General features: G+C 41.8%; 1 protein-coding gene across 3 annotated transcripts in view; it reads left to right on the top strand.

The window, feature by feature from the left end:
• UBAP1 (ubiquitin associated protein 1) overlaps window positions 1-23,986 on the top strand; it is a 33,585-nt gene extending 9,599 nt beyond the window's left edge. For 2 of the 3 annotated variants that reach the window (XM_058826262.1, XM_058826263.1), the window contains exons 2-8: window positions 7,615-7,655; window positions 12,021-12,145; window positions 14,015-14,938; window positions 18,317-18,355; window positions 18,806-19,003; window positions 20,360-20,461; window positions 21,882-23,986. In XM_058826262.1, coding sequence (XP_058682245.1) covers window positions 7,622-7,655; window positions 12,021-12,145; window positions 14,015-14,938; window positions 18,317-18,355; window positions 18,806-19,003; window positions 20,360-20,461; window positions 21,882-22,022 — 1,563 coding nt within the window. In that variant the 5' untranslated portion in view covers window positions 7,615-7,621 and the 3' untranslated portion in view covers window positions 22,023-23,986. The remainder of the gene's footprint in view (window positions 1-7,614; window positions 7,656-12,020; window positions 12,146-14,014; window positions 14,939-18,316; window positions 18,356-18,805; window positions 19,004-20,359; window positions 20,462-21,881) is intronic. The other variant, XM_058826264.1, reaches the window with a different exon arrangement.
• Window positions 23,987-27,575: the final 3,589 nt, after the last annotated feature.

Here is a 27,575-nt window from a genome sequence, read left to right as displayed (position 1 = left end):
GTATTTCACCAAATTTATAACCAAAACCATAATTATCAACAAATGTTATAATTTCTCTTCTGAGCTTTAACAGGGAAAAGATGACAACTTTACAGATTTCTTTAGAATGGATTTTTTACATAGTCATTTAATTGTTGTAATGTATTGAAATAAATTCAATTCTGGTTAATAAATAAATATTGAAAATTAATGAATACAACTGCTTTATGTACCAAAATAGTTTGAGTTTTTGTATTGGTATTGGGAAAAGGTCCTGATATGGCCAACAGAGTTGAACTTACTTCTAAGTAATACCAGATCAGCTACCTGTTACCTCTCTTGGTTAAAGAGCATAAGAACAAAAAGCTTGAAACTGCAGAGATTCTATTATTTTTAAATTTAAAAGAGTATGTTGTGATTAATGGATTAAAAGCTGTTTTACTTTGTTGTGCTGGCAGCATTTTGGGAGTGTCTGTCTAGCTCTCATTCATAACTGGGACAAGTCTGAAGTATTAATAATACTGAAGTACTTCAGAATCAGCTTGTTACATGTTGAAGTACCACTGCAACAAATAGAGCAGCTTTTCAATTAGTTTTTGATATTCTGGGTTGCAGGCATACATTCTAAATGTGTGGGCTATGCCACTGCTTTTTCATGCATCTTTACCAAAAGAACAAAGTCAGTGGGCTATTTCGTTGTTGAAACTAGCAATTAGAAGTCTCTCTCACTCAAGAAGGGTTGTGTTGAAATATTAGCTTTCTTCTAAAGTGCTGTGATTAACGAGGGAAGTTAATGCACATGCCTGGCTCTGGTTAGTGCTAAAATTGCTTAGAAAAAAATGACTCTTTTGTAGTAGTATGAAATCTTATGGTAATTAAGCTGAAGTAGCTACACTTGTTGATAGTTACCAGATGCTTACCATCTGACAGTTTCAAACTCTCAAAACTGGTAGGTATTTGCTATTCAAACTTTAGATATAGGAAAATAGGAATTAAAAACAGTTGCTCTGCTCATCAAATTTGGGACTTACTTCACTGTATTGAGATTATTGCAGCCCTCACTGCTAGTATGAGTCTTGGGTCATATTTTTCTCTTTTTTCCTGGAATGTAGGAATTGCATGGCACATTCATATTTTTAGAGATAGAGATATATATATCTCTAAAATTTCTGTCTTGCTTCTTTCATGCCTCAAGGAGGGGAAGTTAGTCCTCTATTTCTAGTTTATCATTCTTTTTGTTGGTAGTGTTGTAGTTTGTAGATTAGTGAAGCTCACCTTGAAGTAAAAAAAAAGAAAACACATCTCTTCTCTCAGCTGTTTTGTCTACATGATCTTTAAATAACTTGGGTAAAAATCACTAAATTGCACTTTGAAATTTCTGGAAAGAGTCCTTTTTAAAAAAGGTCACCCATCTGCATGCATTTGCTGCCAAGTTGAATGTGAATTTAGAATAGGTGCATCCTCCATGCTGTTGTTTGGCATGTCAGTGTCTGACCAAAGGAAAAACTTGCCTTGATCTGCTTTGACCACAGGGCTCGCTGTAAGTACTTTTGTGTTCCCTTGTGCTGCTACCTGTGAAACTTGTATTTCTAGAGGTTTGTGTGGTGTATCATTTTCAACTGTGTTAGAAATCTGTATGGCTGATAAATCACAAAGTGACTAAAAATATGGTATATTAGTGTGCTTCATTTCCACAACCATTGTAGGGTTGTCCCTGATTTCTGGGTGAGGTGTATTGCAAATTATGCTTCAAACACATAGTCAGGATCTTAAAAGAGGAGTGGAGCTGTCTGTTATCAGCTATGAACCTTAAATCTGTAACCACCCAAACAGTATGTGCTTGTAACGAGTCCAGTGTCTCTAATGAACAAAGTGGGACATGATATGAGGATAACTGGAACTGCAGGTGTCTGATGTCAGGGCCATGAATCCATATGGAAAGACAGAGAGATGCCATGCCTTTCTGAGAGTGTGTGTAAGCCTCCAATAGAGAAGTCTGGGAGCAAAAGGTTGATTGCTGTCATGTTAAGCAATGGCACAGTTTGAAGAATCAATGGCTCCTGATGTTCAGCGCTAGCAAGATGCAATTGAACATCTACATGAAAACCTCCATAATGGATGTTATGACTATCATTAGTGTTGTCTTGTAATCCAGTGATCTGCACATAATCCTATTTTTCAGGGTCTTTTCTTCATTTCCTTCCTACTGATGTATTTGAAAAATGCTTTAGAAAGTGCCATTTTACTTGCTCCTGTCCCTCTGCCCCTCAATCATTGCACTAGTAATAACAAACTGCATTTGTTTGATGTAGACTGTTCAGATTTAGGTCACTCATCACAGCTGCTTGAACTGTTGATCCATAGGATATGTATGCAGCAGGGATGCATCACACCTCCCTCAAATCCCCTCTTGTCAGTGTAAGCCCAACTCTGAATGGTTAAATGTAGGATGATGACCACTTGTGTTTGTATCCCAGAAGATGAAGATATCATTAGATCTGTCTTAACTGGTGTCCCTTGAAAATTGGATAGCAGCTTCATAAGAGTATTGGCTTGGAGGAGATTTTGGTTTGTTTATGTCAATCTTAAAATTGACCAAGAAATTTAATTTACTTTATCTCCTGGATTATTATGGTAGCGCTTCAGAGGAGTTACTGTAGATAAAGCTAGAACTTACTTTTCTGTTAGACTGGTGATAGAGTTTTTTTTTTGTTTTTTTTCCTTTGTGGGTTTTTGGTTTTGAGGTCTTGGGGTTTTTTTTACTTTGGTTTTTGGTTTGGTTTTTTTGTTGTTGTTTTGCTTGATTAGGTATTTTTGGGGGGCGGGGGGTCGCGTGTTAGTGTTGTGGGCATGTAGTTGCATTACATCACATGTTGCATTACAACTTCATCCAGAGAGCTGTTACCAGGGGCTCAACATCATTGTGCTTTATTGCAAGGGGAGTACCTTCACATGCTCTTGTTTGCAGAACTCTTAGAGGTACAAAGCGGAAGCGATTGCTGCAGGTTTTGGGGTGATGTCATCTATTTGGATACTACAGTAAAAATATGGAATCTGTTTTGTACAGTAGTGAAGTTACTGGCTTTTTGCTGAGAGGTTGTAAGAGATCTGAGCTGTGTAGCAGCGGTTGAACACTTACATAGATGGGAAGCTTTGGTATGAGAAACTTAACTTTTTTTTTGTCTTAGCAACAGACACTGTTGACTTCTAGTTTTGCTTTTTGAAGCTATATATACAGAATCCTGTTGGTTATAGCCCTTCACTTGTACTGAAGTTAAGTTGGTACAGTGAAAACTGAAAACAGTCTAAATTTTGAACACCTGTGACCGTTAGAAATCAGTCGCTTGAATCAAAGTGATTTTTACTTTTTTCTTTACTGTAAAATCGCTAGTGCATTAATGTAATATAGGCAGGAAAAATGTTTTACATTTTCAGACTTCTGTTTTTGTAGTTTTCAGACTGAATGGCGCATTCTTAGTTGCGTGTAGACTACACAACGTGTATTAGCAGGTAAAATGAAAATTGCAAGTTAGGTCTCTTTCTCTGAAAACCATAGATGTGCTGATTTGATTATGGTTGATATCTTGAGGCATTTTGATTTCTTTCACCCATAAGTTATTCACTTTTCATTTATCTGAATTTTAGGTGGAAATTACTTAAGGGAATTAACATGGTCTGGGATCCAGACATGTTTGCACCCCAAACTCAGGAAAAGAGCAGCAAGAGTCCAGTTCTTCTTGCCAAATAGTTAAACTGGTTTGAGTTATCATGAATAAAGCAATTACAGGTATCATTAGTGTAGGATACTTCCAACTTGTCTATTCAGAACTCCTTCAGAAGAAAAGGAATGAAAATATAAACTCAAGGTAAAGTAGAAGAAGCATTGAAATAATAGCAAAAAAACACCTCAGCTTCCCAGGAGCTCTTCATGAGTCACTCTTTGTAATAGTTTTTTTGTTCTCTTCTGTTGATTAGACTCCTTTTGGCATTACCTACTTGAACCAAGTCATGCTTTTCTATGTTCTCCTTGTCTAGCAGCACAACTAAATGCCATTCAGGTTTAGGTGATGGCATGCACAGTGAATTGCCTTGGTCACCTCTGTATCTGCAAGTCATTCCAGCTCGTCACCTCTCTGTACCAGTTGTTGCTGTCATCAGTTTCGCCTTGCCACTTCTGTTTCTGCATCTTTGTGGTGTTTGTTGTTGTGGTTGTTTCCCTACCCCTCTCCCCTTCTGTCATGATCACTCTGAGGTCCTCTGCCCTCACCCTGGGCTCTTGCCAGGATGCAAGATTGCTCTTGCTGTGTTCCTCTGATCGGCTGGTTTTAAGAATGCTGACCTGCTGCCTCAGTGTTACTAAGTAAAAAACTATACAGATGGATGGACAAGAGTTCACATAAGGTTGCTTCAGTTCCTTTCCTTATAACCTTTAGGTACGTGCAGCCCTGATCTTCTCCACGGACAGTTGGCCAGAAGCAAGAACAAGGGAGTGAGGCTAGGGAGGTCTACATTTATGGAAGACAGCTTGTAGGTGGCTGTAAGAACACCCTGTAGTACGATGCAACTGACTGGTTCCTCTAGAGCAGGAAAGGTGCTGAAAAAGTTTTTTTGTCCTCTGTTAATTTACAATGTGCAGTAAAGTATCAGGCCAAAATCCATGTGTTGTTACCAACAGTGTCCTTCAGTGTCTTGTTTTGGAGTGTGCAGATCAAAGGGAACAGTGGTAGGGCTGGATTTGTCCATCATCTGATTTGGAATAAGTCCAAATTTCAAATTTAATTGTACCATGCAGTAAAGGTTTGCTTATTTTTGTTACCACTCATTTTGAAATTTATGTTCAGAAAATGCCCAGAATCATAGTAACAACATGAGTAACCACCTAACAGGATGCAAATATTGTTTTCCCAGCCAGGATGACAGAGCAACAGCATCATGCTTGTAACAATGGTCCCTGACAAGCCTGTCAAATCTGATTAGACATAAGACATTATTTTAATTAAACCTTCTTTGGGAAGGGGGTGATGAAATGTGGCTGGCAGCCTGTTCTTATGTTACTGAGTGTGGTGCTTAACAGTTCTGTCTGCTGACAAGTGCCTTCTGAAATAATGGTGTCTTAATAAGTGCACAGTCACAGTGCATCAGCAATACCTGTGTGATATAAACTCAAATGCTATGTTAATCTAAAGTGACTGGCTCTGGAAATAATCCGTTTCATGACTAGCTTGCTGCTGATGTGTCTTAGCTAGTTCTGTGGTTAATTAAGGTGTTTCATATGGCAGAGGAATTATTTTTCCACTGCATCTCGAAGTTAATGTAGACACCAGGTCAGCATTAGGATTTTACTACAGGATTGGCAGCAAAAGCAAGATACATATATCTTATGTGGGATGACACTGAGACTGTATGCAGCTCCAGTGTTATAGGCTACTGCAAGACTCCTTGGAAGCTGGATGTGCAGTTTTGGCTTGTTGGGATTTATACACATTGCCACTCATGTCCCTGGAGCAGTAGTAACTGGTGCTCCCTTGAGCAAACCCCCTTATCAACTTGAGTTGGCAAAGTGAGGAGGTTACTTTCTCTTATCAGAAGTTTTTGAAATCCTTTAAAAAAGGAGTTGCTTTTCAGTCTGAGGCAGTAACTAGGAAAAAAACTCTGAGAAATTAAAGTAAGTGTGAAGAGGCTTTCTCCTAAGTTCAGTGGAGAGTGAGCAGTGCCACGCAGTCTCCAGCCACAAAGAGAGGACTGGTGAGGATGTGAAGGCATGATTTTATGTGTCACCTGGCTTTTTCACTAAAAACAAATCCAGTTGATAACTTAATTGCTACTCTCACAGACAGGAACTACCAACACAGCAGCTTGTCTGGCTGTGAAACCTGGGTCTGAAAGTGCATCTATTTTTTGTGCTATTGTCTGCAGTCTGGGCACTGGGACCGGTAAGACTTGTTCAGCTCCAGTGGTTGACATGCAGCTCTGCTGGGTTGTCTGGTGGCTTTGCCCTTGACATCCTTCCTTGGATGACAGGCTTGACACTATTTCACCTTCTTTGCTTTCCGTCTTTGAAGCCTTAATGTTTTGTTTGTTTCTGAGAACTAGTTGCCAGAACCAGTTTTTGGCTTAGTGGAATAGTTTCAGACATAATAGCACTGCTGAGAGAGGTTGGTGAGTTCTGAAATGAACCTGACAAACACTGAGCAGGATGACACACAGTTTTTATGTGCAGCATGCACCTGGACTTGCCCAGCATGACTCACTTCCCCATGGCCCAGCATCTGCCCACTGTGTTTCACAAAGTCTGGTTGCACATGGGTGATCTTCATACGGGTTTGGCTTTGGCTTAGTATAGAATTCCCGTTAGCCAGGACTGGTTCACCTGTTGATTTCAACATAATGTTGAAAGGGATCTTTGCACCACAAAAGGGACTTTCCTTGAGTACTTGAAACTGGCTCTTCTTGTCCCCAGTCCTGTCAGCAGCATCAAGGAGGAAACAGCTAAACTGTGTAATCCACACTTTCCTTCAAAATGTAATGTTTGCCATTGGAATCTGCAATGGGAACAGTGAGCCCAAGAGTCCTTGGCTGGGGAATGATGGGCATGAATGTTAGATCTGCCCCATGTTGTTGTGCTCTGCTGCCCGTGGGGATGTACCAGAGGCCTCCATGGTTTTGAAGAACAGCTGTTGAGCATTTCAGTCTGTGAGCTGGAGAATTTCAGAGACAAAGGCCAACTCTGAGTCTTTGTCATGCAGAATGTTACGAGGAACACTTAGAAGTAAATTCAGGCACTCTTAGAAATTATGCTGTGATATCTCGAGCTAGACCTTGTTATATACTTCTAATCTAGCAAAAAAACCCATGTTACTGAGTATACCATAAGCATTCTGGAGCAGAGTTTTAGCTGACAGCTAATTCTATAATTGAACAACTCTTCTCATGAGGCAGGCCAACTCTCTGTTGAAAACTGTCTAGGCACTTCTGTGTTTAACATTTTGGCTGTGTAGGATTCCATCCAAATTTTAAAATTTGTTTTAAAAAGTTGTTGCTTAATGTAGGCAGTGGGTGGGGCCAAACTGTTCTCATTGATTTCTTGTGTGTATCAAACATATCTTCCTCATGGTACCATTTATTTTATACTTGTATACATTGCCCAGTGTGTCTAGGTGAGTGCCATGCTGGCTAACTGGCTGCATACCCATTGCCGTAGTATCCCTTTTTTAGAGCAGCAGGGATTAAACTGAAGAGGATCAGTGTGGTATTTCCAGTAGGAAGAGCTATTCTTAATGCCATGGTAGGCAGGGTGTGCTTCATGAGGCTGGGGCAGAGTGGCCTCTGAGTGCTGTGATCTGTAACTCTGTCTTCCTGATCACCCTGGTTGTGTCTTGGCTGTTTGCTGTTTTGTTTTTTGGGTTGGGGATTTGTTTTCTTTATTTTTCTATTTCAGTTGGCAGGTCCTGGGCTAAGTTTTGTGTGCTCAATTGTTTCAAGGCTAAAAAATGTGTTTGCTTATCTGTCTTGGGAACAGGCACATCAGGTGTCTGCAATGTGTACCATAACCTACAGATAAGACTCTGGAACTGCACAGACTCACTCTGTGCTCTATATACAAAGTTGTTCAAGCTGTATTAAAATGTTTTTCAGGTTCTAAATGGCTTCTAAGAAGTTGGGATCCGACTCTCATGGTAAGTGAAATTTGGCATTCTTGTCTTTTCAACAGGGTGAATCCTACTATTGCTGCTGACTAGTGTCCTAGCCTAGACAGTTCATTGAGATTAATCTGTTTAGCCTCTGAGTAGTTTTTTGTTAGGAATGAAGTGCCTTGGCTTCCTTCTTGCATAGTTGCTTGCTGATGCTGTGTTTGCCTGTTTTCTGATTAAACTAAAAATCAGTCTCTGGCTGTTCACTGTTCCTTCATGGCAGAATAACACATTCCCCTTCCCAAACAAACTCCCCTTCAAAATCAAAGCAGAACTGCTCTGGTGTTTGCTAAAGTGGACACTAGATCTGTAGCATCTTAATATAAAAGCAACTTGAGAAGTTGAATTGAAAGTGAAGCTTTTAATGCAACATTGGATTATGTTTCATTTTTGCTCAGCTGTGAATTTCTCTCCTAAATTGGACTAAACTGGTTCAGAAGGCAGGTGAAGAAGAGACTCTGTTTTTCTGTCTTCTACATATGAGATGCATAAGGTCATGCAGGTGATTGGTATCATAAAAGTTATTTGCCTGTAATGTCCTTATTTTTTAGAAAATGGGGTGTAATTTGAATGTAATTAATGTTGCTGTGGAACATTAAAGTTCAGTTTGTTGTATGTAATGTGGCTTCCTCAAATCAGAAATCAAGGCTTTTCAGGTTATTAAAACTAATGCTTCTAGATATTGAGCCTTCATATTTCTGGCTAGTTTTTCCACTAAAAGTGTCCTGGAGAATTCCATTTTTCCTGGAGCTTTTTATTCAGTCTTGCAGGTATAAAGTTGAAGTACAAAATAAGAAAGGTCTCACTTAAATGCTGAATTAAAAATTAATAAAAATAGCCTATCTAAACTTCATTTTTAGATGATCTCCTCCTTTGCTGTGCCACAGTGACCTTGCTGCAAGACAACTAATTTTTTCATTTGGTAGTTGCCAGCTGTTCAGCATTTGCTCCTCTAAATGGTCTCTGTGAACACTTTGATCTGCTTGTCTTTTATGTCTGTTTTATTTTTCTCCTCTTCTCACCTAACCAGACTAGCAAAGGCTGCTCAGGGCTAGAATTCAACATGTCTTAAGTATTTCCCACAACAGTATGGTGTGGTGGAACATGCTCCTGGCTTCAAAATAACAAGGTCCAAACAAATGGTGCTGTGAGCTGCCTGGTTAACTTGTCTGCTCCTTTGTGTACCCCCTGTTCCTAATCACATTATCACAGTACTGTTTCTGAGGAGTAGTGGAGCAACTTCCTTGGCTTAATTATGTCTTAAGAGATCAGCAGGGCAGTTTCAGTCTTCTCCAGGGTTGTTAACTCAGTAAGTGAGTTTTGGTTTACTGGCATCCATCCACGTGGCTGCCTTCAGCTCTGTCTCTCTGGCAGGCTGGTGAAATCAGTCAATATAGTTGATGTATCTCTTGTGATTATTGTTGAACTGCTTATTAGAGGTCAGAGGGCTGTTACTGAATCAAGAATGGTTGAGGCTGACAGAGACACCTGCAGATCATCATGTCCAAACCTCTGGCAGGGTCACCTAGAGTAGGTTGCTCAGGACCATGTTGAAATTGAGATGAAGATGGGAACACAAGGTATGAGTGGAGGGAAAGGAATTTTCCTTTCCTTTTCCTGTGTGGGTTATGCCAAGGGTGATGCTTCAATATTTCAGTTGTATTTTTGCTGTTGCTATACAATTTCAAAGCTTTTTAACTCTTGATTTCTGACAATTATGTAATTGGTTAGTGTTTCCACAGCAACTGAGTTCCATGTGGTTTCAAAACTGTTCCACATTCATAACTGGTAACTGTTTTGGTTATATATGTGTGTGTGTTTTTATTTATTTATTTTTTTCCTGAAGTTTCCATTTTGGTGCCAAACTGAAGGACACTTCTTTGAATTATACTGAAGTGGAGAGAAATCCTACTCTTGTAGTAGCTTGTGCCAGGAATGTAGTACAGAGCACAGTGCCAGAGACCTGGCTTAGAAGTACACTTTTGCCAGGTCTATTCTCAGAAATTAGTATGCTTTTAACTGATACAAGGATGAAGTGCCTAACAGACTTACTAAATAGCAGTTTGGTGAAAAGTTATTTCACTTGAACATGTGACTGTTGTAACAATATCTTTCATAATACTTTTTTTTTATGTCGGTTTATTCTTATTGCTCTAGAATGTGGCATTTAAAACAATTTGCACACTTTTACTCCTCGGCATGTTCACTGTGATCTGCTCAAAAAAACCAACCAGATCCTTGGCTCCCTGGATAAGATTTTAGCTTCACCAGGCTAGTACTGTTCTGATTGGGCTGGAACAAACTGAATTCTGTGTGCATAGGTGTCTTGCCTTGGACTTTTTGCCATTAAATACCCTGAACTATTTGACGTGTTTTTAATATGTATTTACGGGCTTTTTCTCATAGTTATATTCAGGATGAGGGTTATATCAAGGGTTGTTATTGAAAAATTAATATACTAGGGAGAAAGCAGGAAGTTTTTATTCCTTAATCAAGCTTCTGGGCTTAAGCTGCCAGCTGTCAATATAGTTAGTCTAGGTGTGCTTAGTATTTATTTGCTGTGCAAAACAAGATTGCTGGTATGTAAACAGCAAAGTTTGTGCTTGTACCCTATGTGGCTGGTATCTGCTTTAGGTGTAGCTGTGCAAGGGGAAGTGCCCACTACATATTGTCAGTAGGTCTAACAAGACAAGCATTTGCATGCTGAGCAGTTTGGGCTGGGAGATTCATGTGGAGAGGTATCTTGCTGCACTTGGATCATCTGGCTTAGAGCAGGACTTGTGCCAGTGGGACTAAGCAGGCTGTGATAGCAGCAGCTGGCAGATCTGGTTGTCTCTGACCTGGCCATTATCTGCCACTCTGGCTGTAGAGGCTGCCACAGTTGTTATTTCTGTATAAGCAAATGCTTTACCACATCAGGCTCTTGAATTCTCAGCTCAAGTACAGCTTGGATGCTGTGTTGCGAAGAGTGGTGGTGTAGGCCAAGTGAGATGCTGTCTGGGTGCTGTGCTGTGCAGTGCTTGGATATGTGATTCCCAGTAAGAATCACTGAAATTACTGTTGTATTCTACCTGAAACATTTTTTTTTTTCATCCTGGAGGTGCAGGTGGGATGTAGGTTGTTCATCCTGATCATTTCCAAGTGTCCTAACAGGACTCTGTGACCACCCAGTGAGTGTGCATAGTATGAGAGCTCAAGTAATGACAGCATATAAGCCTTTTAACTGCAAATTGACAGGATGTTCTTGTTTATGAACGCTGCTCAGCCTCTGGGAGTCTGTGGCTGCCTTGTAGATGAATCAACAGTAAGGGAACACAAACAGTACTTAAACTGCCATCTGAGTATGAAAATGGGTCAGATAAAAACAGCAAGTCACAGTTCACTGAGCTAGGGCTTGGTCACTGAATACCATCTTAGATATTGCCACTAATGTCTTTCTGTATCTGTTCACTCAGGGAGAAGCTACAAGTGAGGCCTGGAGTCACTCTTCAGATTGTTTCATATGCCAGAAACCTTGTCTGTGATTCCAAAAGCTTAGACCAGTGATCCAAGAGACCATTTTCAGTTGATGGAAAAGTTGTTTAGTTTGTATTTTGGGTTTCCTCGTACTTCTTCAGTCTTTCAAGGAAAACACACAAATAGTCTGGCTGCTTGGTGGTGGTTGAGCTCTAAGTGTTTTATCCTTGTGAATTTGCAGGAAAAGTGTCATCCCAGAAAAAAAAGACAGATGTAGGGCCTGATAAAGTTAGATTGCCTTGTTTCAAAAATTAAAGTTGCTGTGCTAAATAACCTTTTTATTTCACTGTGTTTTGTTTAAAGTGGAATGGCTTTGGTTCACTGCATTGCCTTTGTGACCACTTCTGTCCAAATGCTACTTACTAGTTGTATGTCAAAACCTGGACTGTAGTTTGCCTTAGTTGTTCTAAAGTTGAGTAATTTTAAAATCTGTTTTGAATATGACAAAAAATGATGGATCTTTTTATAGCAATAGAATACAGTGTTCAGAAGAGCTTCAGCATACAGTTGTGTAGGAATAGTAGTGTCACAAAGGAAACTAAGATACTGGTTGCATTGATGTCAAAATCTGGTGGATTGTGACGGGGTTTGCCTTTTTTTTTTTAACAGTTATTGGCTAGAATTTAGAAATTAAACGAAATCTGAGCAAACTTCCTAAACTAAACTGAGACACTGAGGCCCAAATAGCTTCAAACTCTTATTTTTGTTGTTACCTGGTGTAGATGCTTCAGTGGAGATAAAATAGCTCCCAAATACAGCAATGTGAGCCTGAATTGAAAGTGTGAAATTCGTGAGTTGTGGGGTTTTTTTCTCAATTTCTGCTTCTGATTTCAGGGCCTTTCAGTTACCTTGATGATGTCCCATTTAAGATAGGAGACAAGTTCAAAACCCCAGCAAAGGTTGGATTACCCATTGGTTTCTGTCTGTCTGATTCTTCTCAGCTTGTCAGAGAAGCCCAGGTAAGTGATGTTTTGTCTTCCTGCTCCTTCTCCCCTTACCCCTGGCCCCAACCTGTGGTGCTGTGTGTTCCAAGTTGTCACAGTTTGCACACAGACAGTCGTATATTTCTAGAAGATCTATTGGGCTGTATAGAAAATTAAAATATGATGGTTCATGCAAAAAGCTTCTAATTTTTATTGCTTTAAAAAGCCATGAAGCTTTTATTTTTAAGTATTTGCTTCAGTCAATCTGCTTCAAAGAAGCACAGTGTTTTTGTGTAGTAGTTATTTCTAAATGTTATCTTTACAAATTTTGAATATAATTTTTAAGAGGAAAAATTCTAAGAAGGGATACAACGATATCAGGGCAATGGCATAATTTTCAGTTCTTATTTTCTGTGTAGTTCTTGTGTGTTCTTCTCTGTAGTTCTGAGTGAGAATTCTTTCCAAGCTGTGGGGCAAACAGGTTACAGCTTGGTACATGGATGGCTTCCCTGTCTTCAGGAGCATGTTTCTGGTAAAATAAACAGTTAGTAGCATAAAATCAATTGCTTTAGCATAACTAGCCTAACATTGGAAATCTGATCTCAAAATGCAGGTTGTGATACAGGAAGTCTAATTTGATTATGTTTTCTCATTTGTATCCATGATTTTTCTTGACCAGCCCCCCAGTTGATGATTGTTTTTACTTTGTGACAGATTGCTGTAGGTGGTTCTGTTTTTTTCTTGTTTTTGTTTTCTCCCTACCCTGTTATCCTTCTTCATGGCTTTTCCCTCATAACCATTAAAGAATTACCTGATTTTTCTACTACCCATATTTCCACTCAGTTAAGCTGATGTGGGAGAGCCAAAGGAGATGCTGATATCCTGTTGTTGGCTTGATTGTGGTGTGTCTCCATTTTACTGCCAAGCTGGGGCTCAGCCAGCATAGTGTGCCTGTTCACACTGCAACACCCTGCACAGTGTGGACTGTGCATCTCACAGTGGAATTTGATTCTTTTAACTGCTGTAGTGAGTGCTGTTAAAAAAAAAGTACTGCAGGAAATACAGCTTTCCATTAATTTTTTAGTATAAAAAAATATGTGGGTATTTAAAAATAGAGTTAGGCTACTCAGAATTTTGCCCTTTACAACTAAGCCTCTGTGATCAGTACACTGGTAGTGAGTAGATGCCTCTCTGTGCTGATCTGGCCTTAAAGGACCTGATGTTAAATGGGAAAAGCTTTTGGGATCCTGTCGCATCAGTAACTACATCAAAATCTGCTGCTGCCTGTAGGTGTTGTCATTGGTGTAGCCACTGTATCCCTTTTGGCTGGTGAGGCACTGCACTGGAGTGGGAATGAAAGTACTGCTTAAACCAAATGTGTGTAACACTCTAATTAAAGTCCCTTAGAAATCTTTTAGAAAAACCGAGTAATACTGTACTGGCCTTTGGATGCAAAAATAGTCTGCTGAATGACTTGTAGAAGTTGTGGACTGGGGATAGTTCGGTGGTGCCAGATCAGGGTGTGATTGTTCATCTAATAACTGATTAGTCTTCCTCTTGCTACCTCCCTTGTCCTGGGGGAAGAAGGTGGGAGGGCTGTGAAACTGATCTTTGATGAGTAGTTCTAAAGCAAAGCTAAACATAGGAAAGAGGCAAAATACAGTAGTCTAATCCAGGTTGCAGCCAGGTTTTGTGGTTGTTGGCAAAATTAAGTACTTCTGGTGTCTGCCAGCTTTGTCAATCTGCATTTTGTGAAAAAATGTTGCTGTTCTTGGTAATTCATGTAACTCTTATTCTCTTTTGTGTTAATTTATGTTGCTGTTAAAATAGCAGCTATAAGCTTTAAAACTTTTTTTTTTTCTTTTTAACTTCCCCTTCTCTTCTTTCCTCTCCACCCCCATCAAGTATGACTTCTCACTGGAAAAGAAAACAATTGAGTGGGCTGAAGAGATAAAAAAAATTCAGGCTGCCCAGAGAGAAGCTGAACGCAAGGCAGAAGAAGCTCTAGCAAACTCAAAAGCAGCTCCAGAGGACAACACCAAGATGGGGTTCTCAGAGGGACCTTGCCCTGAAGCCATGCCTCCTCCTATTAACCCCATCCTCGCTAGCCTGCAGCACAATAATATTCTGACTCCTACCCCAGCCAACACCAGCTCTGTGAAGCAGAAGGTCCTCAGTCCACCTCGTCCAAAGGCAGATTTCAACCCAGCTGATTTTGAATGTGAAGAAGACCCGTTTGACAAACTGGAATTAAAAACTATTGATGATAAGGAAGAATTAAAAAATATCCTTGAAATCCATGTTGGTACTACTGGGCCAATTGTTGCCCAGCTGTTAGATAATACTTTGCCTAAAGGAGGGTCTGAGTCTATGTTGCAAGATGAGGAAGTTCTGGCATCCATAGAAAGGGCCACGTTGGACTTCAAACCCCTTCACAAACCCAATGGCTTTATCACTTTACCACAGCTGGGAAACTGTGAAAAGATGTCCTTGTCTTCCAAAGTGTCCCTTTCCCCCATCACTTCAGTGAGCAATATCAAATCCCTGTCATTCCCTAAGCTTGACTCCGATGAGGGTGATCAAAAATCAACAAAGCTCACGAGCACTTTCCACAGCACTACCTGCCTCCGCAACGGCACTTTGCTTAGCTCTTTGCAGACCTGTGCTCAGAGCAAAGTCAGTGAACTGAATGGACACCATATGCTTGGTCTTTCCACTCTAAATGAGGACAATGGCAGGGAGACGTTATCCTCTTCATCCAGGCTGTCTCCCCAGGTTGTTTCTACTGTTTGTACAGAAGAAGAATCATCTCAAAGTACATCGACTACGGTAAACACAAAGTGGAGTGGAACTGGGGTTGCTGGTGAGAGGTGGAGGTGCAGAGACAACTCTTGCCTCTAAATTGCCCTATTGCTTTGGTTATAATTTCATTTACTAGGAGTGAATTGCAGATTCTCTTAATTTATGTGGCAAATTGATCAATCCAACAGGTCTCTGTGGTGGTAGTTATGATCCTCAGATTATTACCCTGAATTTTCCCACAGATTCGACATTTTTAGACCAATTCCAGTGATTCTTCTTTCAGCTTTTCAGCTCTCATTTGTTGTTGATAGCTGCACACCTTTAAGCTAGGTATATAAGGCATCTTCTACACACAGTCCTGCATTTTGTCCTACCCAGATGAGCTATATCAGATTCTGTAGTGCTGTTAGGTTTTGAATCAAATATCTTCTGATTTTCTTCCTTGGTTTGCTTGTTTATTTGCTGGAAATAATGAGAAATGCAGGCTTCTCAAGAAATATAAGTAATGATAGGTTAAAACACACAGATGTGCTGTGTCATTTGGGGAAGAAAAAAGTGCTTGCAATTAACCTGCAATGAAGTAAGCCTATTTTTTTTTTTAGTTTCAGTTTTCTTCCTGAGATGCTTTTAAAACCTAATCATTAACAGGAAGAAAAAAATTTATAGTGATGTGAAATCCTGTATTCACCCTTTCGTGTGAAGGAGGATGGAGTCATTGCTTGGTGGAGACCTAAACCAACCTTGAAGATCTTCTTGTATTTTTAGTATTAGAGATGACCACCATACAGCTCTGAGATGGGAGATTCACTCTTCATTTCCTCAATCTTGTTGCAAGTTCTAAAAGTACTTTGACAACAGTAACTTTGCATCAGGTGTTGTTTTTGTCTCTTTGTGAATAAAAACAGACATTAGAGTAAGCTTGTGGGGGTTTTTTTACGAGGAGCTGCAGATCTGGACACCATTACTCATGAAGCCTAGCGAAAGCTGTGTAAAATCCTCTAGCTTGTTCTAAAATAATCTGGGTTTTTTCTCTGTCCAAAAGAAGCAATTTTTCAGTGATTCTGTGGTTTTAGTGGCATACTGTAGGTTTTTGTGTGACACCATGGGCTCTGAAACAAGTGATGCTGCTTCTCCCCTTTTGTTCCCCCAGCTCTTTTCAGGGTTAGGTAAATGCACTCATAATTGTGAAGTACAATATTCTGGGAAATAGTGTATCTGACAGAGCACAGCAGAACAGCTGTTTGTTGATTACTGGAACAAATTCAATACTGTTAACTTTGGCAAGAGCAGCAGTGTGCTGAGCACCTGCTCACTTCTGCAGGTCACAGGTGTGAGAGGGGCCTGTATGACCTCAGTTACAGAACACATAGCATCTCCGGGGACAAAAGATCACTTACCACTAGTCTTAATTTAGGCATTAAGATGCCTAAATTTACACTCAAACTATTAATATCTCTCTGCTGAGTTAATTTTTTTTAAAGACCAAGAGGGAAAGTATATTCTTGATAGTGCTGTAAGGGAAGATGCAAAGTGGAAAAAAAGTAGGCTTACTAGGAGAAGCAATAAATTAATTAGTTAATTTGAAACTATTTATGGTTTGGAAGGAGTGAACCAAGAAATAATTATGCTGATGGAACTTAGTTCTTTGTGCTTAAATTCCAAGACTTCAGATTATACTTGTTTTATGTTTCCACAGTATAGTTCCACTGGAAAATGATGGCTGATATGCAAGAAATTTAAGTAAATGCAACAAAAGAATTTAAGTAAATGTAACAAAAATCCTCAGAGTAGAAAAAATCAGAGTCATCTCTATGGCTGGGAGAAACAGGCCTGTATCCCAATGTATTCCATAGTTTGTTTTTTTTTCCTCACAATATTAGAAATTTTGACTTTGAATTTGCAGTTATGGTAGTTTTTGCTTTACCACTGAATTAGATCTAGGAATCTTTGGATAGAAATAAGTCTGTGATTTCTCTGAGGCTTCATAAGTTCTGTGGTGGTCCCCTCTCCTCACTTTTATTTTTTCTTGAATCTCAGTGCATTGATTTTCACAGCTTTAGCAGAGGTAGAAATGATTAATGAAGACAACAGGTTAAAATTAAGTAGACTGAGTAAGAGAAGTTGGCTTTCCTAGACTGCTGAATCGCTGGTGTCAGAAACAGTTTTGATTTTTTTGGCTGCGGTGTCAATAACAAAGCATCATTAATGACAAATCATCATCCTTCAGTTTCATAACCCACTAGCTGATTTCAGGGCTATTTTCCCTATTTAAATGTATCTTCTATTCCAGTGCTTTTTGCCCTTGAAAAAGTGTATGGAGAAAGGATGTGTGTGAAGAACATGCCATGAGAAGAGGTTCTTGGGTACCCTAGTGCATCATAATGAATATGATGTCTCAGGGTTGGTTTTCTAGAAGAGAAATTCTTACCCTGGAAGATGTTTAGGAATGCAGAACAAAACCTCCTTGGTGGTGGCGTTGGATCTTTCTGCAAATAAATGGAATTTATTAAAATCCTAATAGATCTTTTCAGAATTGGTTTTCTATAGTGGATTTTCTGTAGTTCAGTTTGGGCACTAAGAAGGCCTTTCGGAAGGATGTGGACAAGCTTTCAAGCAATCTGTGCTGGCATAATAAGTATTATGAAATGCTAAAAACTGCGGTTCTTGGTCCACAGTGATTTCTTGCAGTCTGTTCTAACTCTTTAAAATGCAGGAGTTCTAAATGTATTGAACTGAAACATGCAGCTTTGGTGGGGCCAAGGCCTGACTTTGCACTGTTGACTTGGGCAAGGGTGTACAAAGTGGTGGGGTGGTTCTGCACAAGCAGAACAGGTGCACAGCAGGGGACATAACCCAGCCTTGCTGGTGTGCTGGGAGTGGGACAAGTGCTGGGTAGAAAACTCACATGCTCTTTTGAGCCACTGTGGCACGTTGTCCCTATGTGATGTATGGAGTTCAGTGTTTTGGCAATAGAAAAGAGGTCTATTTTTTTCTTTCCCCTTCACACCGTCAAAAAGTCCAGAGAAGTCTTTAGGCAATGACTTCAAAATGATCACTGTTAGGCAGTGTAGTCTTGGTCAGGACCTGAACTGGGGCTGTGTGAACATGCAGCTGTTACAGTGACAGAAGAAACAATCTTATAATTATTGTGGGGGTACACACATCCCTTTTGGAGTGTAATTCATTTGTAGAGTGCTGAGAAGAGGAATGATCTTTATGATGATGGTGATTCTATAGCTGCAGGCAATGGGTAAGGTCAGAATCTCATATGTGGAAGCCTGATCAGACCCTAAAGTCTCCAGTCCTGTGGTAGAATCTTTTATAAAACCATCCTTACCCAGCTGTGGCAAAGTCTGCTGATTGGTGCATGATGTTTATACTTGGTTTTTTTTGTGTGTTGTCCAGCAGGTACACCCAGACTACCAGGAAACAGAAATCCCTGTGGTAAGTTTCCAAATACACCTGTGTGCTTGCTTGCATTGGATCATGTTTGTGGTAATCTTGACAAGTGGTGTTCCTTTGAGTACATAAAGCCATAGGTGATGAGTAATCCTGAGATGAAGGAAGCAATCTGTGCGTCCTTTGAGATGCAAGGTTTGGCTGTATCCCAGCCTTCACGGTTGCAGGGCTTGGGTGTTCAAAGGCTTTGGTCACACCAGTAGAAGAGTGTTCATTGTGAAGGATCTGGGTTCTTGATTGTTGCTTTGAGGGTTAAGAGTGTGTTGGGAATCAGGCTACTTGGTTTCATCCTCACAATATGTAACTTCCCAAGGGCACTCTAAAAAACCTCTTGGATTAATTACATGGGGTATCGTGGTTCTGGCCCTAGGCAGAAACAGGATGAGGGGATGCAAGAGATGACCATCACTTCAACCTCTGGGTTTTCCCCCTTAGGTAACACACCAAAACTTTGCAGTGTCTAAAGTGCCCAATAATAGCAGCTGCACGAAGTGGCCGGGTGGTCTTGCAGCTGAGCTGCAGCAGGGCCTCTCCCCCAGCGAGAGGCACTGTGTGGAGACTGTGGTCAACATGGGCTACTCGCCTGAGAACGTCCTGAAAGCCATGAAGAAGAAGGGACAGAACATAGACCAGGTAAGAGCTCATGCAGTGCAAAGAAATGCTTTACTGTATGCTGGTTCTGCTGGGAAGCCGTCTTGGGTTTGCAAAATGGGTGGGGGAAATACTGTAACTCTTAATAGGGTTAGGGGAAGTTAGGGGGTTGCAACCTAAAGCTTGTGCTTATTTCTGGTGAGAGACTGCAAGAGTCAGCCAAACCTGTGGGTGCTGTGTTGGAGCCATGCTGAGTTTGGGATGGGCTCTTTGCTCCATGTGAAACTGGGGGGAGAGATTCTGGGTCTCTCCTGAAGCCACAAACACATTCAGAGGAAGCTTACCATGGCTTTGTGCCATGTTTAGAGCCACATGACAGAAATCCAGCTGACCTCCCTTGTTCTGAGCACGATGGTTTACAATGCTGACGCACCCCCCCTTGTAGAGAGATTGGCCCCTGCAGACGTAAGACAGCTCTGAAAGGCACCTGCAAGGCTGCACTGGCCGACCTATGTGTGCCCTGGTGCTGCTGCTTCTTGCTTGGGCACTGCCTCTTACACCTGCTCAAACCAGGTCACTGGGCACAAAGCACTGCTGGGCAGAGCGTGGCTCTTGCATCTTCTTTGAACAAACACTTCAAAGTGGGAGGACTTTGCCCAAGCTCTCGTGCCAGACCTCAGCAGGCTGCTGTGTGCTGCACAGAGCATGTCCCAGGGCCTCCTGCTTGTGGGACTGATCTGCTGGCCATCTCCCTACATACAGAGAGTGACTTAGCTGTGCACTGGAGTGAACTGTGGTATCAAATAGAAAAAAAGGTCCCTTAGGAGGGTGGTTTTAAATGCTGCTCTACTTGCAAGCTCTGTTCTTTCATATACCTAGCATTGCCTACTTGACCCTTCCCCTTAAGGCTGAGGATGGGTAAGGAATTTGGCAGCAGTTTCTGAGTGTGTGAGTTGGTGTTTGCAGCTCACTTGCTGTATGCTGAGTTGATGTTCAAAGGCTGACTGCTCTCAGATTGCATCAGCTCCTGTGGCTGAGAGGAAGCTAAAAAGCAGATATGTCCTGACTGCTGGACCTACAGTTTCATTTTTAAAACTTGTAGTATAAAAAGCACAATGAAACTTCTGCTCTGCAGTCAGAGGGCTAAAGATACACTTCCGAGGCTGCTTTGACTAGAATGAAGGAGAGCACAGCAGGACAAAAGGGTTTGTCTGCTTTCTCTGCACAAGCTCTTGTATAAGGAGTGTCTCAACTCTGCTAGGAAGGACTGTATCTCTGTCCCTGGTGAAGCCCTGAGTAGAATCATGCTCAGCCCCTCTACATGTACCAGGGTGACATTCAGCTGCCTGCTGCAAGTGCCTCTCTGCAAACCCAGTTTGTTTTCTTCATTCCCCACAGGTTTTGGATTACCTGTTTGCACATGGACAGCTTTGTGAGAAGGGCTTTGATCCACTTCTTGTTGAAGCAGCTTTGGAAATGCACCAGTGTTCAGAGGAGAAGGTGAGGGCGCAGTGTGTGCAGGAATAGAAAAATGTGCCATGACAGGGAATTCCAGCAGCAGTTCTTCTGGCTGATGTAATTCTGACTTTCATGGTAATGCTGCCTTGTTTCCAGAACTGACTGCCAAAGGACATCTTTGTGTTGATAAAACTAAAATTTGTTAAGGCGTTAGAATTTGTGCCATTTTGTTAGTCTCATTTGCATCCATTTTTATGGGAACAGGATTTTTTTAAGACCCTGCTTATTGTGGTCATATTGTTCTGAATGCCCAGAATTCTCTTCTGGGGTAGGTGCTTGGTACAGATACAGTTAACTTCAGCAGCAGCAAAAATTGTCTTTCAAACCTTGCCAGCCTGCCCTGGCCATTAATTTTCTCCCTTGTACAAGTGCATCTGCCTGGCTGCCCAGCAAACTGAGTTAGGGCTTGCTCTGGAAGAAGCTAGAAAATGCATGTTTTGGGGTCTAGTTCATTGTCTGGCTGCTTTACCAGCACCAAAGGAAAAGCAGGAGTGAGTAGTAAGGGCAGATGACAGGATTTTCTTAAAGTCTGCCAGCCAGTTGTGTGACAGGTTGTTACATGAAGTCTTCAGAGGTGCAACCCAACCCCCTCAAACATAGATATGCTTTCCTGCTTTTATTGGACAAGTGATAATCTTGTAAACAGCAGTAGCAGTGCGAGGATGGAAAGGAACCGAGTTTGAGAAGTCCATTTGCTATTGGCTCAACCCCAGAATTGGAAATGGCTAATCTCCTGATTGCCCATTTCAACCTCCTTGCTTGTTTGGGATTTTTCTTTCCCCTGGAGTGGAGCAGATGCACTATAAATGGCAGAGGGTTCATAAAAGTGATTAGCTGACTCACTTCTTGCCATTTTATTTTTCAAAGCTCAGGGAGGATTCAGTTTATGTTGGAAATACTGTATGTACACTGTGGGGTTTGTGCTAATCCCCCAAGTTTGCCCTAGATCTGAGAAGTCTCTTGATACCAAAGGCTACTGCACTGTTCCCAAAGTCCAAGTAACTTTAAAAAAAATCAGATGCAGCAGGAGCTGCTAGATGGGGCAGCTGGGTGCCATTAATCAGAATTTTTGGAATCCCACGTTGGGCCAGACTGATAAATATCCTTCTGTGAGAGACACCCCTGCAGACGGAGCTTTGGTGCCCTGATTGAATAGGGTTTAAAACTGAAGGATGGCAAATAGAGAGAACTGAAGGCTTCTGTGGGCTGCTGTGCCCGGAGCTCTGGTAGCTCTAGTGTGAGCAAAGTTTGTCCCAACAGAGCTGGAATAGGCTGTGTCTGGGGAGGAGGAATCCACAATTATGGCATGCCCAGCTGCTGAAGACAGGCTCTGTGCTAAACCTCCACCAAGCACTGATCCATCTACTTTACTCTTGCAAATAACAGGCTGTCTGTCTTTCAGATCACAGAACTTCTCCAATTAATGAGTCAATTTAAAGAAATGGGCTTTGAACTAAAAGACATTAAGGAGGTCTTATTATTACACAACAACGACCAACACAATGCTTTGGAAGATCTAATGGCCCGTGCAGGAGCCAGCTGAAGACACATTCCTGGATTCTTTGTGTGCAACGGAGCAGGACCAGCCCCGCCACCTTCGCATCCAGTGTGACTTGCTCTCAGTGGGAAGGAGTCCAGCTTTTCGCATACAAGGGAGAGTGACTGAGCAAGTCTGCCTGCGTGCATCACTCCAGCATTTCTCTTTTCACTGAGGGCCAACTTTCATTCTTAAATTAAATTTTGAAGTGTCCTTTCCTGAGTTTCCTTTTTCCAGCTTGGCCACGGAAAGTTGAGACTGCCCAGCCTTGACTGGAATTGTACATAGGTAGAGATGGAGTGGTTGCCCCCCTCATTGTTGCACTGGAGTTGGACAGAAGAATATTAAGTTGGGTCTGAAACTAGGATGCTTTGGTTCTTTGAAGCTGCTTTCATGGTGTCTTGTCTGCTTGTACTGAATTACTTGACTGTGTCACAGTCCAGATTACCTGGTTAAATTTGACCTTTAGTGCAATGGAGTTTTATTTTTTGGTTAAAAATTAGTCTGTAACTTAGTAGAACACTGGTTCAGAAACTGTCACTATGCATAAAGACAGAACCTTGTTTTGTCCTCTTGGTTTTTGTTTTTTACCCATTCATCCAACACTTCTGCCAGACACAAGTGTGCAATGCTGAGTGGTAAATTCCCTTGAAGCAGGTAAGCTGTGAACTCAACCTAGACCTGCAACTTGTGTTGGTTCTTGAACCTGAAGGTGGAGAGCTGGGGCTCAATATTTTTAATCCCCTGGGCTTGTAGGATATTTAAGACAATGCCCTGCTAGAAATTCACTTATCTTTTTGATCTAAATAATATACAGTGTGATGCAGGAGGTTTTTTTCAAGCACTTTCTTTAAAACAAATATACTCACTGCATTAGTTCCATTTTTCACATTGCTATAGAACTACATAATAACATCTAGTACTACAAATCAGGTTTGGGGTTGTTTTTGATAGTTCAAAGTATTATGTTGTACATTGATCAAGTTCTAAATACATGAAATATCAGCAGTCTAGAGGAATCTCTAATTTGCTAAATATTTTGATTCTGCAGAAGAGCAACTAATAAAACCCTGAAATACAACTCCCAGTGTCATGGCTCCCATCTCTCATGCTCTTTGGCTTCAGCAGACGAGGAACTTGCTGGATCCTGCCTGCCCAGGTGCTGCCATCTCCTTTGGGCACATGTGAACACTGCAGTGGGGTGCTGTGCTTCTCTGTGGCTTATTTTCATTTTGTGGCAAAACCCCAGCCTAGGGATCTGAATTGACATTAGAGCCTGGAGCTGGAGCATTGGGCTGCTGGAGGTCAAAACATCTCAGGTCATTGCATCAATGTAGGTTTTCAGTACGAAGTTTCAGCTCATAAGGACCCCAAAGGAGATAATGGCATTTCTCTCCATTATGTTAACTTTCTAGGATCAAAACATCTAATTTGGGCCCAGTGTGCACTCCTGGAATTCTCTGTGGGGTGCCCAACTGTGTGATTTGCATACATTTACCTTAAAATTATGCAAGAGAGGGATCTGCTGGCAAGTATCTAGGAGGTGTGGAGAGGAATGAGGAGGAGCAGGGCAGGTTGCCTTGCACAGACCCCAGTGTTGACCATTTTCTAGTGGTAGAGCTGAAATAAAGCTTGTCTAAAGACATTCAACAGCTGGTGGGACAGCAGCTGCTGCCTCTGTTAGTGCAGGTAATGTCCAGCTTTTCTTCCTTCCCAGGTGAAAAATGCAACAGTGAAGTGAGGAAATGGGGTTCCTGATCAATTTGAAAACCTTGAAAACAAAATTCAAATTTTGCTTTGCCATCATTGCTGAGAGCATTCGATTGTGTTACTTGTTCTGGTTTTCTCAGAATTGCTACCCAAGTGTGTCCCTGTCTGCTACCAGACAGTCCTGAAGGGGCAAGAAGTCTTTGCCAGCAAAGAAACAACTATTTAGACAAAATCTCTGAATAAAATAATCTCTGATTGTATTAGTGTCTGTTGTTTTTTCACAGTTCCCCTCCAGGGTCTGGCTCTTAGCCCCATAGAATAACTACTCTGCTTTTGGAGCTCTTGTGGAGGTGACAATGGGAAGTGGCACCTGTGAAGATACAATGTCTTGTTTCAGAGAGCCATGCCCACTTGGGTCTTCCCAAAGATGCTACCCCTGCTTTGGCAGTGACATTTCTGGATTTAAATCCATGGCTGGCTGAAGGCTTCAAGTGTAGTCCTGCATTGGCATCTCAGAGAAGAAAATACCAAAGAGTGAGGAGATTAAGGGGGTTAGAGGAATTGCCAAATAAATGTGTAACAAGAGAACCACTGTGACCAGAGTTCAATGTTCAGGGTGTTGTGCAGCATTGGTTAATCTGGTACTGTTCTGTCCTGGTACAGTTTATTGTGGGTGTGGGGAGGTCCTGCTGGCTGGAGCAAGGCTGGGCTCTTCCTTGCTGCTGGCTGGTGAGAAGATTGGCTGCACCCAAGGTCACTTGTGACTTTGGAGCTTTTCCTTTAGCTGTCAGGTCACACTGATTTATGTCCCTGCTGTACCTTTGTAAGAGGTGCTGTGTGAGGTCTGTGTGCCTGAGTGGGAAGGCTGGTGAGAGGTGTAGAGGCAGAGCCTCAAGTGGTGGTTGTACTTTCAACAAGCGCATCTTTGAGCTGCCTCCTGCTGGTTCTGGACAGCAGTAGCCTGGAAATGGCTCTGGTACTGCAGAGCTGTCCTTCACCCCCATGGCAGCCCAGGACTCCTGATACTGTAGCTGGGCAGTGGGAGCAGCATTTTTTAGCCGGCCCGTGGCTCCTGCCCCGGATCTGCCGTAGAACAGAGCCCTGTCAACAGCTTCCTGTGACTGCTGCCCAAGCCAGGAAGGGTCATTCTGGCTATGGGTCAGGGCTTCTGAAACTCTACACCAACAAGCCCTGTGAGAAGGGGAGCTTGTACAGATTTCCAGCCTCACTTAATCTTTTGCAGTCAATCAAATAGGCATTTTGATTTTGATCATGTTTACCTAAAATGATTTTTAACAGAGTTCTGTAGCAAAATGAATTTTATTTTAAATTCTGTCAACTATTGAAATAAAGTATCAAGCCTCTGCTAATAAGTGTTAATAGTCATTGTTGCATCTGAATACAAAAGTGAATCCATTTTAGTTCTGTGTTTATTTGATTGTACGTGGCCAAGCTCTCTAAAATCTCTTAGATTGCTTTTATGACACTTTAACATATATTCGTCAAGTTGAAGCGAAAACCTTTTGTAGCAGCTGTCAGTGAAATATCAAACAGTAGGAAGGGGATGACACTTAAAAATGTTCATTTAGCACAATTTCACACAAGAATTAAAGCAGCAGCTAGGTAATAAACCTCACAGGGGAGAGAAAAATATTACCATTTCTGACACCAGCTTGATAGTTTCTGTTGCATATGCAGAACCCATTGTTGGTATCTTTGGGGTGTGCAGCACTTCAAGCGTGTCCATGTTATTGCCAAGGATGGGCTGATTTTCACAGCCAGGTGCTTAATTTTTTTATTTTGGTCAAGTCTCACATTCAATAGAGAAAATAAATTTTTGAGAACAGACATAATAAAATATATTTAAGGAGGTATAGTCATGTGGATTGGCTCAATAACCCTTTTAAAAGAAAGATTGTATCAGACCTCGGAAAATGGTGTGTCCTTGTTGTTCTGATTATTTGTTGTTTCTCAGTGTCCCAGGCCATTCCTCAAGGGAGCAAATAGTTCCTGCTCTGGGAATTGATGCTGGGGCTCAGATCTGCCAGATCTTGCTTTCTTCACAATAGATCAGATGGGATTCACAGGTGGCTCCAATCTGGCAGCTGACTTAACTCACATCTCTGCTCACAGAAATCTTTGGTCAGTCATCTGTTTTGTCACAACTGTCTGCAGATACTGACTGAGGTTAGGACATGGCATTGTGGGATATGCAAATGATTCCCATGTGTTGCTTAGGAATGTCCAGCTTCTGTAGACACTCAAAATGCCTGTGAACATACTTTGCTCAGCTGCTTTTTAAAAACCTGAAAGAGCACTCAACCAATACTCATCTCCCAAACGTCAGAGTACATGGAGGGAAAATTTTCCTCCCTCGCACTGTTTCTGATTGGGCATCACATTTTCCTGTGACCTGTGTACACATCCTACGGTCTGACCTTTTCCTTGGTTCCAAATAGACTTGCCAAGCTCCTCAGCTGCTCCCTGAGAGCAGTATTTGCTGCATGCTTGCTGAGAATGTGCTGGGGAAACTTAAGTGCCCACATCTAATTTGTGGTATCAGGATTACGCAGCTGCCTCGTATTCCCCTCACCTTACTCACAGGAAAAGTCTCCCTGGCCCCAGGAAGTGGAGGGAATTGCTGGTTTTAAACACGGTCTCCTCCCTGCATGGTTTGAGCAGAGTGCTGATGTCCCACTACTTTACAGCTCTCTGGTGGCTGCCAGGCACTACTGCTCTGTGCAGAAATACCAAGAGTTTTCCTCCTGGATGCCTCATCTCTCTGGGTAAGTGAGGAAGGCTTCTAACCCAGGTTCAGGTGTGACTTGCTGCTGGCCAGTGACCAGGACACAGGAACCGTTTTGAGAGCCATAACCTCAGATCCCAGAGAAGCTCTGCTCTCTGCTCCACAGAGAAATACAGTTTCAGTTGCGAGATGGAGACTAACCATTGCTAAAAACAGCCCAATAGTCAGGGCAGTGATGTGGGATTTGCTTCTGTTCCCCGGGCCTACGCTGGGTGACATTCCTGGGAGTGTTTGCACCAAATATGCATCCCAGTGTCACTGCAATTATTGTCCTGCTGCTCAGGCCAACCTGGGCTCCTCAGGGAGGCTGTGCAGGCAGGCAGCAAAACCCACAGCTGGTCAGACAGCAGTGTTCCATTCCCCTTGGCATTTCTGGCTACTGAGCAGGCTTTGAATGAGCTACCACAGGCATTACTGAGGAGACACAGAGATGAATGTGCTGTGACAGCCCTAATTTTGGAGTGGGAGTGCTCACACAGTGCATTGTCAGCAAGCATGTCTCAAGGTCACTTGTGCCTTCAAAGCAAGTGGACTAGCTTTGTGGTTCAGATGTGATGAATGAACCAGGTCTTCTGCAGGGTTCCAGCTGATGGCTCCATAGCTCTTGATTCAAATACCAGTTTCACCTACAAGTGCTGTTAGCAGCTTCTGGAAGCTCAGTGCCTCCAAGCAGACCCCCTTTCCATGTGAGAAATCTCTTCTGCTCTGGTCAGAACATTAGATGTGGTGTGCAGCAGGTACAGCTGCTGGTGTCTTCCTCTGGGCAGCAGCATGAAACCCATGTGCTTATTAACATGCCAGATGGAATCTTTGGTACAAAGTCCCTGCTAAACCACTCCTCACCCATAACTTAAAGCTACCTCTTTCAGGAGCTCTGGAGGATTCATCCCAAGAACTAACAATTGGCTTCCTTCTTCTGAAATTGAAAGCACTTCACACCCTCCCTTGACTTCCAAATACTTAAGGTCCAATCACTTTAGTGTAACAACCCTCTCTCTTTCCTGGCTTCTGTTTGCAAGGACTTTTGTGGGTAGCTTTTGAGC

Source organism: Poecile atricapillus, chromosome Z (assembly GCF_030490865.1).
Source record: "Poecile atricapillus isolate bPoeAtr1 chromosome Z, bPoeAtr1.hap1, whole genome shotgun sequence".
NCBI classification, from domain to species: Eukaryota; Metazoa; Chordata; class Aves; order Passeriformes; family Paridae; genus Poecile; species Poecile atricapillus.
This window is presented reverse-complemented; position numbering and strand designations above follow the sequence as displayed.